Source organism: Aethalodelphis obliquidens, unplaced genomic scaffold (assembly GCF_003676395.1).
Source record: "Aethalodelphis obliquidens isolate GAN/ISIS:26980383/991018 unplaced genomic scaffold, ASM367639v1 scaffold29, whole genome shotgun sequence".
Classification (NCBI taxonomy): domain Eukaryota; kingdom Metazoa; phylum Chordata; class Mammalia; order Artiodactyla; family Delphinidae; genus Aethalodelphis; species Aethalodelphis obliquidens.
In genome coordinates, this window is record NW_020837973.1 from 6,349,869 (window position 1) to 6,365,565 (window position 15,697).

The 15,697-nt window shown below is 49.1% G+C and overlaps 1 protein-coding gene across 1 annotated transcript in view; it reads right to left on the reverse strand.

Annotated features, from left to right (window-relative positions):
* Window positions 1-13,852, reverse strand: part of CFAP90 (cilia and flagella associated protein 90) — a 14,473-nt gene extending 621 nt beyond the window's left edge. The window contains exons 1-2 of the mRNA XM_027125380.1: window positions 13,626-13,852; window positions 1,388-1,504 (exon numbers count right to left, since the gene is read on the reverse strand). Coding sequence (XP_026981181.1) covers window positions 1,388-1,504; window positions 13,626-13,772 — 264 coding nt within the window. The 5' untranslated portion in view covers window positions 13,773-13,852. The remainder of the gene's footprint in view (window positions 1-1,387; window positions 1,505-13,625) is intronic.
* Between the last annotated feature and the right edge of the window lie 1,845 nt (window positions 13,853-15,697).

Genomic DNA, 15,697 nt, shown 5'->3' on the forward strand with positions numbered 1-15,697 from the left:
TCTCCCCAGATCTCCCATCTCCCCAGACCTCTCATCTCCCCAGATCTACCATCTCCCCAGACCTCTCATCTCCCCTATCCCCCATCTCCCCATGCTCCATCCCCCAGACACCCTCATCTCCCCAGGCCCCCCATCATGTCCCCAGCCCCCTTCATCCCTTTCATTTTCTCCATCCCCTTAAAAGACTGTATTTCTCTGCATACCACTTATCAATACCTGGCATCCAGGTCATTATTTATTTGGCTTTTATTTTTCTGTCTCCCCGTGGGAATGTCAGCTCTAGGAGGACAGACACTTCTGTTTTCTTCCCTTTATACTCAGTGGCACATGGGAGGTGCTCAAAAACTCTGACTGGATCTAAGTCATGCCAGGTGTGTGCTTATGAGAGAAAAGCACTAACTTCACTACCAACTTGGAATGAATTAACTCAAACCAAAACAACAGAAAAACAAAGTTAATGTCTGTGACTTAAGTGGTGATACTTCATAGTACCTCCATCACTTAATTTCACAGCAGTTAGAGGTTTCTTTGAAAGTGACACGGTGGTATTCTTAAACATTAGCTGCTACAGGCAAAAATCCTCTGATCCAAAAAGGAATCCCACCAGAAGCTTTTTCATCCAGATTTCTGTGTATTGTATAAAGATTATGATATTAATACAGAATCCAGATCTTAATAAACATACTGTCCTCGGATCAGATTTAGAGAGACAATGTCCTAGTGTGGAAGAGGGTCTAATCCAGCGGCAGGTGGGCTCGACCATGCCAAGGGGATGCACAGCCTCCTTCCCCCACCCCCATCCCTATCAACCCCCCTCTCTACGCCCACACCTCCAACCCACCACCCAACCCCCTGTACCTGCTGTGAGCCTGACCTTCTCACCCTGTGAGTTTGGTTCCCTCTGTTGGTCACCACCCACCCTGTGCAGCTGACGAGAAGCAAAGCCCTTCCTCTCAGAAAACCATGCAGAGATAAAAGAAGAACTGAGCCGTATGTGGTACATACAGTGGCCTGGTGACTTGGGAGAAATACTCTTTCCTGCATGTGTGGTTTCATCCCTGGAAGGCCAGTGTTCTTAGAACTATGATAGCCAGGCCTGGGAGGTTAAGCAAAGACCTATTTATCTATTGAAAAGAACTCCTGAGTTTTGCTGTCATGGAACTCTTACATTCTAGAGGACTAACCAACAGTCACAAAAATTAATACACAGTTTAACATGGCAGAATGGAGTGAGCTGTGACAGTAGCTTAGTCCTCACTTCCTGGCACAGTGAGACAGAGGAGAGCCTCACAAAGGCGAGTTACGTGCAGCCAACTGCACACAGTGCTAAGTAAACACACACACAGTGAATCTGTTCACACCCAGCGATACCCTGCCTTACTATTACCTCCTCGTTAACATGAAGTCCCAGGCTTTTTGCATGTTCTCTGTCGTCTCGGTGCAATTTCTGATTATAACCTGGGTTCCTCTTAAAAACACAGTCATAGAGGGAAATGATTCCGGTCTGGGAATAAAAAGAGAAAGAAAGCCATGGGTTTATTCAAGGGCTGAGCTGTGGAAGCTTCATGCGGCTTGAGAGCCCAAACTCTCCCTGATGAAGAGTGGAGATGTATAGAGATTCCTGACTGCACCGAACGTGTATGGGGAAGGTCACCACCCCTCGGGCAGTGACCAGAGCAGGGACGCCAGGCCCCAAGTTCCTGAGAGGCCCGACAGGATGGAGATGTTTCCAGGGACACTTTTCCTAGACTGTTACAGACTCCTTCTTCCCAGAGGAGGCTCCTGGCTCTCCCTGACTCCACCCTAGGGTTCAAGTCTTAAAATTATGATAATCCACTCAATATATGTGTTTTCTCCTCCATTTTTTTTTTTTTTTGGCCATGCCGCGTGGCATGTGGGGTCTTAGCTCCCCGACCAGAGATCTTACCCGCGCCCCCTGCAGTGGAAGCTTGGAGTCTTAACCACTGGACTGCCAGGGAAGTCCCTCTCCTTCATTTCTACTTTTCTTGAATTTCTCAAATTTTGTATAATAGGCTTGTACTGCTTTGAAAAACTAACAATAACTGAATACTAGGACAATATACCCAAATAGAAGTTCTCCCTCTCTAGAGAGAAATATTTTCTTTAATCATATGTGGCAGCTATAAAAACTGTAATTCATATGTATATGAACACATATATTTGGTATATGTTATATATGTGTATATATACATATGTATAATATACACATATATCCAAACATAGTATAAAATACTCACACGCACAGCTCTAATGTGTTAGAAAATGATCCCGTTAACGGAGCTGCCATCTGTAACGTCTCCATTTTTTTATCCCCAATTTTTCTTACTACAAAAATAAAACTGCCTCATTTGGTATCTAGTAAAAGGAATAGAAATCCACGCGTTAGCTGATCTTTAATCTTCGCCTTGTAAGTCAGGCCTGTCATTTCTGTTCCTCCAGCCCAGGGCCAGCTGCCTTGAATCCTCCAGCAGCAAAGGCAGATGCGCCACCTCGCTGGAATTTGGGATTGCGGGGCCTCTAACCTCTGCTTGCTTGTTTGTCTTTATCCTGAATAGTAATGTTAGAAGAGTCCCCCTCCGACGGAAGGACACAGAGGTAGAAGGTAACGGTGAAAAGGATGCACATTGCGTGCAGTCTGTTGGAAAACACATCCCACCCATTCTCAGTGTGGGAACTCAAGAGCTGCTGACAACAGCGGATATGGCTGGAGTGTGATGTACCTTCAGCCCAGCCATGAAAACTCCTTCACAGCTCATCTGTCCTGTGCACGACGTGCCACTCCAGCTCGGGAAGGTTTGAAGATAACTCAGACACGGCTGCTGTCCTGGTGCCATTAACCATCTAGTCAGGAAAACAACGCCATCTTTTAGAAACATTATTTTCAAGTTCTTCAGAATTTCAGTGGTACCACGTTCAAGGCATTTATTCAGTGATGCTGGAATCCTGGTTTGCCTACGTTCCGAGTCACTCCAAGTGACTAGAGACAGGAGCCATGGCTTCTGAATCCGTGCCCTGATGGTCATTTAATGAGGTCGCCTCGCAGGAGCTTCTTCTTGGCTTTGTCTTCCCTCCCCCACTCAGCTGCTGGGCCTGTGCACGCATTGGTTTGGCCGGCCCTGACTTTCACGCCTCCTGAAGGCCACCTACACCCTACAACCTCCTGAAGGTAACCTTGTACTCATGGGATTAAAAAGCAAAAGACCCAAATCAGTGGAGAGGTGATACATTATTCAGCTTTTGGTACTGTGAACATTGGCTAGCTGTTTGGGAAAAAAAGAAAAAGAAAGCTGGGTCTTCACATCACACTATGGACAAAAGTAAGCTCTGGATGGATTAGAAAAATAACTGAAAGGAAAACCCACAAGGGACCTCCTAGGCAAGAAAGCAATGGGGAAATATCACAAAGAAAACATCCATCACTTTGCCCATGTAAAAATCAGACATTTGCTTATCAAATAAAATTCAAACTTAAAAAACCTTCAGGAAATGAAGAAGAAATCTCAGTATCTTTAACATCAGTGTGTAGGATGTCCACAGAAGCAGAAGCTGGTGGGGTTGGCTGGGTGCTCATTTCTAGCCTAGAGAGATTAAGCAAACCTCACAGGAAACCTTTTTCTGGGTAAGCTACCGGGCCAGCGGGTCCGGCAGAGACACAGCAGAAGCTCAAGGATGCCACCCACTGTGCTGGGATGGTGGGACACAAATTCTCCAAAGGAACATGCTCACCTTCTGTAAAGGGGGTATTACAATGCAGGCCCTTCCCTTTGGGGTTCAGAGCTACTGGCCAGGCCCGGCAGAGGCAGACACGAACAGTAACTTGAAACCCCATCACCCCTACATCGCCCGCATTTACACGGTAATGTAGGCTGGGCTCTTGGTCATAATGTAGATTTTCCATTGTCACTGGAATCCCTCCTGGCCTGACTGACCCGTGAAATGGGTGTGTTTCGGAAAAGAGCTGCCGTGGGCAACAGAATGACCTGGTTTCCTAGGACCGAGCACCTGAGTGGGAGCTGCACCTGCAGCCAGAGTCCTTCTGCACCCTGAGAACCTTGGGCCAGAGAGGAGGAGGCCAGCGGCCAGTCTCTGCTCCCTGCAGTGACTAGCTTCTCCCGGGTGTGCGGCTCAGCCCCACCACAAGGGGGCAGCCCTGACAGAAGGGGAAACAGGGATCCCCCTTGTGCTGGCTTCCTGTGCAGGTGGCCCATTCCCGCCTGCCCCTCCTGAACTGAGTAAGCCCCTGGGGTCCTTGGACTTGTCCTGGGAGAAAGACTAAAGAGGGAGGAACGAACTCAAGAACAGAATGAGAATGCCATCGCTGTTACCTGAACGAGGAAGGAAGTCTTGCTTCATTCTGTCCCCTATGATGGAGAAACCCACTGCAATATGCAGCTTTTCAGAATAATGCCTATTTCTTCTCATTCTAATTGGGTCTCCTAAAATACTCTATGAAAGTAAGATCTATGAGCAGCAATGCCGGACTCCCATCCCCAGGATTAGGTACCAACAGCCTACTATATCTTAGAAGAGTCTTTATTAGAAATCTCACTGCTGACGGATGTGATCAGAATCTTTAAGTCTTCTGTGTGGGGATTTTGCTTACTCAGGACTTTCCAGAGTAAAAACGAGTTTTTTTCTATCATCGAAAAATAAGAAAAATTCAATCCATCACCAGGCAGGCAGCCTTACTTAGTAATGTGACTGTCCATTTCCAAATCCTAATCAAACCAAAAATCTGGGTTTTCCCGGATTTTAATTATTAATCTTTCTTCTTTCAGTCTTTTTTATTCCTTTATGATTTGAAGCAAAATGATATTAAGAAAAGCCAAACTGGATTTAGATGCTGCCACAAAACAGAGCTTCTGGGTTCCTGATATTTTGCTATTAAAATCTCTCAAGGGATTTCCTCTGTTTCACAGATGACTTTTTTTTTTTTTAAAGGCAAAGCAGAGCCCCTTTATTTTTCTCTCCTGATTTCCTTAGCTCCTTTGTGTTTTGAGTATCATTATAATGTATTCTGGTCTTATTCTGGTCGTGGTGTCTGATCACCCATCATCAGTTTCCCTATGGTGACCCCTACTCCTAACACTGAAAAATCACTCCAGTCTGTAGCCCTGGGCTGACGCCATAAGACCAGTGGGGGCCTTCAGTTTTCAGCCTCCAAAGCACATTGGGTCTACTTTGTGCCAGGCACTCTCCTAGACTCTGGAACAGAAATAGGGAGACCCTACTTTAAAGGAGACCACCTAAAGGCTGGGAATGGAAATAAACCCACTAATTAAAATATCTCAACATAACACCCAGGGAGGAACAGAGGTATGTACAAAGTACAGTAGCACCAAAGAAGGAAGGATCAGCTTTTGTCTGGCCTGGGGGTAACAAGTGGATGCAAATGAAGTTGACAGGAGGGACCACACCACTGTAGCCAAGGCCACTGGGGAGTAAGCTCCCTGTGTGTTAAATTCATATGTTGAAGTCCCAACCCCTAGTACCTCAGAACATGACCTTATTTGGAAATAAGACTACTGAAGGTGAAATTAGTTGAGGTCAGACTGGGATAGAGTGGGTCCCTAATCCAGTAAGACTGGTGCCCTTATTAAAAGAATTTGCACACAGACACAAATAGGCAGAAAGTGAAGATGATATGAAGAGACACAGGGAGAAGACAGCTGAGCTAAGGAGAGAGGCAGGGGGACAGCTTCTCCCTCACAGCCTCAGAAGGGACCAACTCTGCCAGCACCTTGATTTCAGATGTCTAGCCTCCAGAAACTGTGAGGCAATAAACTTCTGTTGTTTAAGCAGCCAGGTCTGTTGTACTTTGTTACAGCAGCTCTAACAACATACACGATAAGGAGAAGTAGCCATCTTTTGAATGATGGAAAGTAAGGATAGAGATAGTACAAAGGTTACTGCAGTGGAACCAGAGACCCAACCATGGAACACTCCGCTCAGGTAAACTGAATCGGTAGACCTACTGGCTTGATAGACATCACCAATGTTCAGTGCTCCTCTACTGACTACACAGAGGATTAATCTTCCCTCTCCTTTAGGTTAGTGAAGCCATGAGCCCAGTTCTAACCAATGAATGGTGCGTAGAGGTGACATGTGACTCTTCGATCGGAAGTATTTAAGAGCTGGTGCCAGGGACTCCTGAAGCTTCAGACTGAGGTGTTAGCAGCTTCCACGGTGGCCACGGAGGGACGGTACTGGGCAGAGTCACCCTTCTGATCCCTGTTGGACGCTTAGCATGAGAAATAAGCTTTGTTTCAGGCCACTGAGACTTTGGGGGTTGTTCGTTACTGCAGCATAACCTAGCTTATCATGACTAATGCAAGTTCATAAACAAGGAAGAAGTCCTAGCCTACCACCTCCAGCCCACAGGGTGCCTGGGGGCTGTCTCTTCTGGGGTTGTGGGCTTTATTATACCCAGTGCCTCCTCCCAAACTTGGAAGCTCTCTTCCTCCCAGAAGTTACACAAACTCTCACACAAATAGCTGGGGGAAGATTTTGAGCAAACTGAGATTCAAGTCCTTTATTTTCTCCTCCCTTCCAGACCATTCTGAATATAAATGCACTCTTCATTGTAAGTTTCCATCACAATTAGGCCAGGGCCAAGTGACCAGCTCTGGCCAGGAAATGTGGGTGAAACCAGTGGACGCCATCTCCTAGGCCTGGTCCCTAAGAAACTCACAGCAGGCCTCCACACTCTCTCTCCTTGCTCACTGACCAGCAATTTAAAGGATCCAGGGAGAGACCCAAAGTCCCAAAGATTCCCAGGTCCTGGCAATAATGGAGTCACTAAAACAGAGAAGCTCAGTTTCCCAAGTAACTGCATTAAGAAGGCCCGCCCAGGAGAAACATACATGTTGGGCTGTATTTCATTACGTTATGTTTATATGCTTAAGGCCACCGGCGCACTTATGTTAACAACCTGCTCTCTGGAGAAAAAAGACCTGATTTGTAGTGTTTGCTAATTTCTGTGGTGTAAATACTCCCATCATGGCCAATTTCAGGCTTCCAACTGAATGCAGAGTTCAGAAGAGATGCTCAAAGTCCCCTCTTTGTCAGTATGATCAGGCTCTGACACACCACTAGTTAAGACTCTCAGGGTTTGGGGTCCATTTGTTTGCATAGCACATCCTAGCCCACCTTTATTAATAAGGTTATGACCGAGCTCCTCTCATCTCCTCTCCTCAGGGGACATAGTACTGCTATCTCTCACCTGGAGGCTTTCAGGTACTGTCTGCCTACCCAGAGCTTTGTGACCTACTTTTAAAACTGAAAATTCCCAAGGTGACTGAAAATGGTTTTCTTTGATTCATAAGGGCCTCATTTTACTTCTAATAAATTCAGTGCTTCTCCTTGGGAGTCAAGCAGTGTATGAAGCTTAAGGAGTATGTTTTCATTAATTTTAATATTGCTCAAAATTCTCTCTCTCAGAAGAAATGTAGCTTGTCAAGGACATAATGATAACTTTTTACAAAGGACAATACTCAACTATTCTCTTTGGGTTGTGGCAAAGATTGTGTTTCCTCTCTGGTGTGTTAAGATCACAAGTTTGGGAAATTCTCATAACTTTCCAAATAATCTGAATAGTTTATCAATTTAATAAGAATGAAGCTAGTTGCCTTCTCTCTTCCATTGATACCAGCTCCCCATTCGCCCCCTCTTCCGCCCCCTGCCCCCCAGCAATTCACATCAAGGAAGAAAGGGCCATCCACGGGGGCTGAAACCTGAATCTAGTCTTACATGTTGTCACTTGGTCAAATATATTGGGGAAAATGCTGTTTGTTTTCATATATCATTTGCTTGTTGTACTTCTTAAAAGGGGATGATTTTGAAGAAAAGTCTGAGATACACTATTAAATGAAAAGAGCATGCTGCAAATATATACACATAGATGCGTGATCGTGTGTGAACATGTTCTTATATTTAAAAGTTTGACATACATGACTGCATTCCTAAACGCATGTGGAAAGGCAGGCACCGTGTGCTCACATGGGTGGTCATGACTGGTGGGAACCAAGTGGTAGGAAATTCCCTATTCCTGGTGTTTCCTTCCAGAGGAATCACTTCCGCTAGAAGGGCACACATGACCTCTCCTCTCACTCCTTTCTCCCTCTTGGGTGACCTGCCCCCCTTCCACCTGCCCTGGAGGAAGACACTCAGCCCCACCCTCCAGGCCTTAAGTTCCCAGGGGCAGGTCACTGAACAGTACAAGCGCAGCCAGCCCAGACAGAGAGAGGCAACCAGAGTCCACTCCCAAGTTTAGTCCCCCGAGGAGAAGAGCAAGGTCAAGGATAACCCAAACATCAGATAATCCAAAAGGAAACCTCTGTTTAGTCTAAGAAGCTAAGCTCATCAATCGCTGACTTGTCTCTCTGTTTATTCATTTATTCATTTATTCATCCTCACTGGTTCATCAGCGGCTATTTATGACGCACCAACTATGAGGCCGTGGGCACTCTTTCTATCGCTGAGGACAGAGGATTCGCACAAATAAATCCCTGCCCTCATGGAGCTCATATTTTAATAGGAGAGAAAAAACCAACAAGATAACCAAGTGAAATATTTAGTAGGTTAGATACTAACACATGCAAAGGAGAAGATCAGGCAGGATGGGGAGTGTGTCTTGGTGGGCAGGGGGCGGGGCAGGCACACTTGCATTTGGCTAGTACACATTGGGACTGGAGTGCATGCGGGTGCAAGATGGATAAGAGAGAGAAACTTGCCTAGATTTTGACAGGTGGCCCAGCAACAGAACTGGAGCTCATGTGTCCTCCACAGCCCCTAGGAGTGGCCAAGCCTGTATGGCAGATGTACTTGATGCCTAAAGGTGAAGAGGGTCCAGGAAGGGCTTGGGGAGCTGGTATTTAATGCTTCCTGTATCCTGGACGTGGGCATAGGGACACCCCTTTGCACCTCTGTGCAGTCAACACCCATCATTATGTTTACCAAGCGCTTGGCTGCACGAGGCAAAGGAAATTCAGTATCAGGAGTGTAAAGAAACAGTCAGCCCCTTGCCTCTTTCTCTCCACCACACACCGTCACAGAAAGTCAGCTAATCCCACCAACACTAAGGTTAGATTTTCTGAGCAAAGCTTCACTCAAGACACAGCTACCCACAATTCACATTAGCATGAAGGAAAGCATATTCTAAAACTGCCTAAGATTTTTTTTTTTAATGTAGCTTTTAGACTTTGAGAAATTTAATCAAAACTGTCATAAAAGGGCATTCTCCTTTGACTTAGCCTTTCCATTTCAGTAGCAGAAATGTTGCACGAGGCAGAAGAAGAAAAAAGTAATTTAAAAACACCGTTGAACTGAATCTATGGAACACTATTTCGTAGAAAAAGCCCACACTGCTAGAGGCTCCCTAGGGAGCAGGACAGCACTTGATAGCATTTTCGCTGGCAGCTTTAGAGGACAAATTTGTCTTAAGATCCAGGGTATTACTGGGGCTTTAACTAAGTGTGCTGCTGCAAGAGCTTTGACTCTGGGCTCCTGCGGGGGAGATGCCTTATAGAACATCAGGAACCACCAGAGTGACACGCAGACTACCTGCCTCACCTGTGTTAATTTCCAACAGTGAACAAGATGGAGGATAAAAGGCCCCAGGACCGGTCCCTCAATGAAAGGAAACTCTAATCATCACTAAGAAGAACAAATAATAATAATAAGAGCTCTTCTTACATTGGGCTTACTACGTGCCACTTTCCACCCATTAATTAAATTAATTCTCATAAGAGCTCCATGCATTTGGTGCTGTTCAATCCCTGATCCCGAGACGGGCAAGGTGAGACAGAGTGTTTGGTCTGTGGCTTGAACTAATAACACAGAGGACTAATAATGCAGGACTCCTGGGCCTGTGCTACTAAGGAACTAACCTGTGAGTGTGACACACAGCAACTGACTTAAGAGCTACTTTTGCAATGTTTCTTCCCAGCTTTGAGTGGGGCCTGGAATTATTTACAAAGAATTTAGGGGCAGGTGAGACCCCAGCAAACCTGTGATACAGAGTTCATCCTTTTTAGTCCAAATGATCTCAAGGTCAGAGAATCAGCTTCTGGAATCCTGTAGCTGATTGAATACCAGCACATACAAGGTCATTATTGCCATTGGTAGCTGGCTTGCAAATGGACTTTGAAATGTCTTTTGTTGTTCTTGCTGCTTTGAAGGCTTTTTCATTTAGTTGTTAACGTTTCTCCTGCATCATTTTTTTCCCTGTGACGCTAAAGGCCTCAGGACTTGAATTTGCCTGTGACCCCAGCTATCAACAGTACTGAATTTTTTTTCTTAAAATCTGCTTTGCATTAATATGTCTAAGGCCCATCCCTCCATTGGCAGTAAGACATCAGAGCAGATGTTGGCAAGCATTTTCTGTAAAGGGACATATAGTCACTGTTTTAGGCTTTGCAGGTGCCATGGTCACTGTTGCAACTATTCAACTCTGTGTGGTTGCCATTGACAATACTATACACATGGGCATGTGACTGTGTTTTAATAAAACTTTCTTAATACAGCTGACAGGGCAGATTTGGCCCAGGAGGCTTCCTATGCATGGCCCCTGCACCAGAGGGGTACACTTCTTGCCTACTTCCGATCTGCTTCCAAGTACTGAACCCTGGTCACCTCATACCTTGGGCGTCTCTCTGCCCCTTGGTTGATTTGGCCCCAGAAACGTGGAGCCATGTGTCAGATTGGTGAATTTAGGAAGAATAAACTGAGTCTGCCAAACTCAACTCTGCCCCTTTTCCCTTGGTAGTGTCTGGCCCACAGGGGGTAGAGGGGTCTTCTCTGCTTTTCCCGGCGCCCACAGCTCTAGTGGCTGGATGGGTAAATCCATCTGATTCAGAGCTTCAGTCTCCCCAGGCCCAAACCCATTTGCCCAGAGTCCTTAGCGGGATCCTGCACCCTGGCTTTTTCTCTGACAGATATGTATCTTGGTCCCCACCTGCTTAATCCTTTATCTTATTTCCCTATAGCCTCAAAGTGGTAATCAATAAGACCCCTCAAAGATACACATAAAATGGTGTACTGTGAATTTTTTCATTATGTCAAGAAGCCGGATAATACTTATATACTTTCAATAAAACAGCATGGACCAACTTAAAACATCAAGACTCCTTGATTTTTGGCTGGTTCTCTCATGCTGTGCATTAATGCTATGCATGACTCATAAATTCACTGGCAATAAGTTCTTTCAAAATATATTGCTCATGGGAGGAAAAGATATGAGGTCCATGGTGGCTGTGAGGTTGGGAACCACTGCTCTCAATCCCATTCCTGTCTTAATGGTCAGCAGAGATATTCAAGCCCGGGCCAGTCAGGAAACAGGGAGGCAAGGACATGAGCTACAGGCGTCCCCTTTCTTCCTCCTGTCCTTTTGTCCTTCCATATCGTCAAAGCCAAGCAGAGAGGCGCTACCAGATACAAGAGATCCTCCTGGCTGAGGTTTATGTGTTGGTTTGCTGGGGCTGCCAAAACACGAAGTACCCAGAACCAGGGGCTAAGCAACAGACATACACTGTCTCACAGTTCTGGCGGCCAAAGTCAGAGATCAAGGTGTCAGCAGAGCTGGTTCCTTCTGAGGGTCGTGAGGGAAGGATCTGTTCCCAGCCTCTGTCCGTGGCTTACAGACAGCTGTCTTCTCCCTGTCCATTCACATCATTTCCCCTCTATGCAGGTCTGTCTCTGTGCCCAAATTGCCTCTTTTCCTAGACAGCAGTCATTTTGGATCAGGGCCCCCCACTAAGGACCTCACTTTGATTACCTCTGTAAAGACCCTGTCACCAAATAAAGTCACATTCTGAGGTGCAGGGGATTAGGACTCTAACATAAGAATAATAGGGGGACACGGTTCAACCCCTTACAGTTGTCTAAACTAGAAACTACTGCTTCTGTTTGCACAGCTAAGCTCCGTGGTATCCTTTCACATGTGGCAAGTACTCAAATGTGTGCTGACCTGATCTAAATGGGGATTCACTTGGGCTCTGTGGATTGTGGGTAGGGAGAAAAGGACGTGTTTGGTGGGAACACCTCACACATCAGGAGGGAAAGACCTCCTTCCTCCCAGGCACTGGGTTAATCTATAGATCCCTCTTCAGGCCACCCCTTATCACTGCAGGCTGAGCATCTCCAATCAATGCGCCTTTTAATAATGATGCCCCTGCTTCCCCAGCTGCAAGACAGGCTGCAGCAACGTACAGTACAAGACACTGGATGGAGACTTTTAGGAAAAACATGGAGAAGAAAGGAATAAACGACCCCCGCAAATTCTGAATGTTTCTTTTCCTTTCGCTTTTCTTCCTGCTTTGGCTGCAGGGTGGCCTTCGTAGACCCTCAGGCTTTCCCCACGACTCGTGTGTGCCTGGTGAGGCCCGGCCACAATCCTGGGACGCTCCCAGCCGCGCTCTCCCTGCCAGCAGCAGTTCAGCCCTGCCTCGAGGTTTCCTTGTTCGCAGGCGGGCTTCTAGGAGGGTTTCCGCGCCCTGGGCGGTCCGGGCGCAGTCACTGCGGCGAAAGCCTTCAGGTAGTGGCTGTTTTCGGGCCGGCCCAGGCCTGCGGCAGGCAGACCCCAGAAGCAGCGGTGCCCCTGCCGGCTGAGTGGCCCCGCGCTCCTGCGACCCTCCTCCAGATCCTGGGCACCAGGCCCACCTTGATGCTCCCGGCAGAAGTAGAAGCCCAGGGGCTCTCCCTCATTTCCCGGGGAAAAGCTCGGCCCTAACCCACCCCTAAAAGGCTCCAAACACCCGCTGAGCAGTCCCGGCCGCCCAGCCCGCACGCCCGGCCTCGCAGCCCCCTTCCAGGTGAGCGTTTTTCCCCTCCCCCCTTCCCACACCCGGCTCCGAGCCTGCCCATGCTCTCGTGGGGGGCGCGGGGGTCCACCTTACGCCGGTGGTCGTAGTCGCGGTATTCTGGGGTCTGGGAGCCCCAGAGGGACGCCACTCTCCCACCCTCCCACCCCCTTTGACCCGTACGCCCCCTGACTCCCTGCGCCCCGCCCCGAACTCCGCACAGGCAGTGCCGCTCAAGCCCGCCCCAGCTCTTCTGTGCAGCCCCTCCCCCGGAGTCCTAACCCGAATCTGCAGCCCCACCTCCCCGGCCCTCCACACTCCGCGGGGCGGCCCCGGCCTGCAGCCCCGCCCCCAGAAGCCCTCGCCGGCAGTGTAACCCCGCCCCCAGCATGCTCCCGGGCAGTGTAGCCCCGCCCATCCCTTCTCCCTCTAAAGCCCTCCCCAGAGGTGCCCTATTCCCCCTCCCCCAGGCCCCTCCGGGATAGTGCGGCCAGGCCCCCAGGACCCCTTCCTTGCAGTGAAACCCGGCCCCCAGCACTCTCCCCGCAGTGTAGCCCCGTCCCATCTGCCCTCCCCGAGTCCCCTCCCAGGCAGTGTGACCCCGCCCTCAGCACCCTCCTAGGCAGTGTGATCCCGCCCCTATTCTCCCTCCTCACCCGACCCCCTCCCCGGACTGCAGCCCCGCCCCCAGCACCTCCCTGGCCCCTCCCCCGCAGTGTAGCGCAGCCCTCCATCCCCCCCCTACCTCCCGTCCCTGCTCTCCAGCCCGCCCCGCCCGCCCCGCCCGCCCCGCCCCGGGCCGCTCACCCTGCCCTGGCGGTAGTAGTAGCTGTACTCCTTGGGGTCCTGGCGCCGCGGCGGGACGTAGCTAAAGGCGGACTGCGCAGAGATGGGCGGCGGCCGGGGCTTGCCCCGCAGCGTGGCGGCGGTGATCTCCTCCTCCTCGTCCTCCATCCGGCCGCAGTGCTCGGTCCCGCCCCCCGAGGGGTCTGGTCCCAGTCCGCCCGCCGCAGGCTGCCCGGCGCCCGCGTTCGGCCGTTACCTGGAAACCGAGGGGGCGCAAAGCTAGGCTGGACTGCGGGGCGGGCTGGACTCCGACCCTCCCCCGCCCCCCGGCACCTCTGTGCACACCCGGGTCTTTCCTTCTTGGAGCGTCGGGAGAGCCTCACCGGCTAAAGCCGCTGCGGGGTTCCCGGGTGGGAGGCACCTCTGGGATCCGCACTTTCCACCCTGCTTACCCTTCTCCACGCAGTGTCGGTTCGTTCACTCAGAGACCGTTGTTCGCTGGGCAGTTAATGACCTTGCATCTACTGAGTGCCGGCGCTGGGGATGTAGCCTTGAACCAAGCAGCCCTTGTCCACCGGGATCTGACAGTCTGATGACGAAGACAAGTGATAGGTGTGAAAACGCAAGTAACTTGAAGAGGGTCTGGGACAGTGCTGCCCAGTAAGAAGATAGAGAGGGCCGTAATGTAAAACTTTCTGGCAACCTTGCTCTCATCCTCCCCTGGGCAGAGGTCCTCATAAAAGCACCAGCAAAGGGAAAAAAAAAAAAAACTCTTATAGTCTACTGCCACTTTCAACCTCTGCAGTCTCTTTTAAAGACCGGATATAGGAGCTCAGCTAATGGTCAGGAGTCTTCACAAGCCTTACACAGGTGATCTGATCTCACACTTTGCAAAATGGGTGCAGTCGACACCAATTATCATGAGACCTCAGTTACAAGTGAGACCGAAATCGTTTCATTGAAAAATCCTTTTCCACAGCTGTGTGGTCGTGCTTCTGTTAGCTTCGATTTCAATTTCAATTTGTTCTGCACCAGACTGACAGCTGCACAGGGCATGGTTGCACACATACACTCTCTCTGATGGCTCAAGTCTGGCACACAGTAGGTACTCAACAGATACTTGGTGACTCAGTAAGAAATACAGCTGCCATAATGGCTTGTGTACCTTCTAAGGGTGAGTCTGAGACAAGGGCTTGGATGCTCTTGCTTTATTTGGGAGGTAATTCCAAGGAGCAGGCGGGAGGGACCAGAGGAGTGAGTGCAGCAGGGAAGTCTGTATAAGGCTGAATTCTCAAGGTCACCCCTGAGGGCAGCTGGAGCTCGACCTTGCCCAAGACTTTCTGGGGAGCCTGGAGCAGCCTCTCAGAACCACCTGCAGTTCAACATGAAGGCGCTTTTTATTTCTTGTTCCCAGTCCTCCTGGGGTGAGACTGCCTTCTGGTTTGTTCACTTCTGACTTTGTAGGACCCCTGCCCAGTGCTGCCTAGGCTCCCTGTGGGTCTCCTCGGTGCCAGAGAAGCCCTGGGGCTGACAGTGACAGGCACAAGGCATCAACCTGAGGCAGCGTGCTGCTGTCAGGAGGTGGGTGCAGCCCCATGGAACGGCCACCACCCTGGGGGTGGATTCAGATGTAAGGCTGAGAGGCTGCCGGGCGGGAAGCAGAGGTGGAGGAAACAACAGGTAAGACCAACTTTGCCAGTTTCAATTATCAAGATTTTAGTTCCTTTATAAAATAACAGTTTTCCTCTATGATCCTATTATGTATTCTGGGGACATGAGTGGAATACAAGGTCAAAGAGTCTAATGTGTTTAAGTCCCTTGTGTCTGTGACTTGTACTTGCAAAGTTCTGCGTGGGGGGAGGGAAGGATAAAAGAATGAAAACCCTGCTGTTAAAATAAGTGGGTTAATAGTAGAAGAAGGCACGCTGAGTACAAGTTAACTCTGCAGGAGATCAGATCAGCTTTGTTTCACATATTCAGGTCTACAGTCCTCCGCTCTACCAGCTGAGCTATCGAAGGGTGCACAGCTGAGCTTTGTTTCAAATGCCAACCTCAGTAGTCTGGGATGTCTACCCCCCTAATCCCATGCCAGC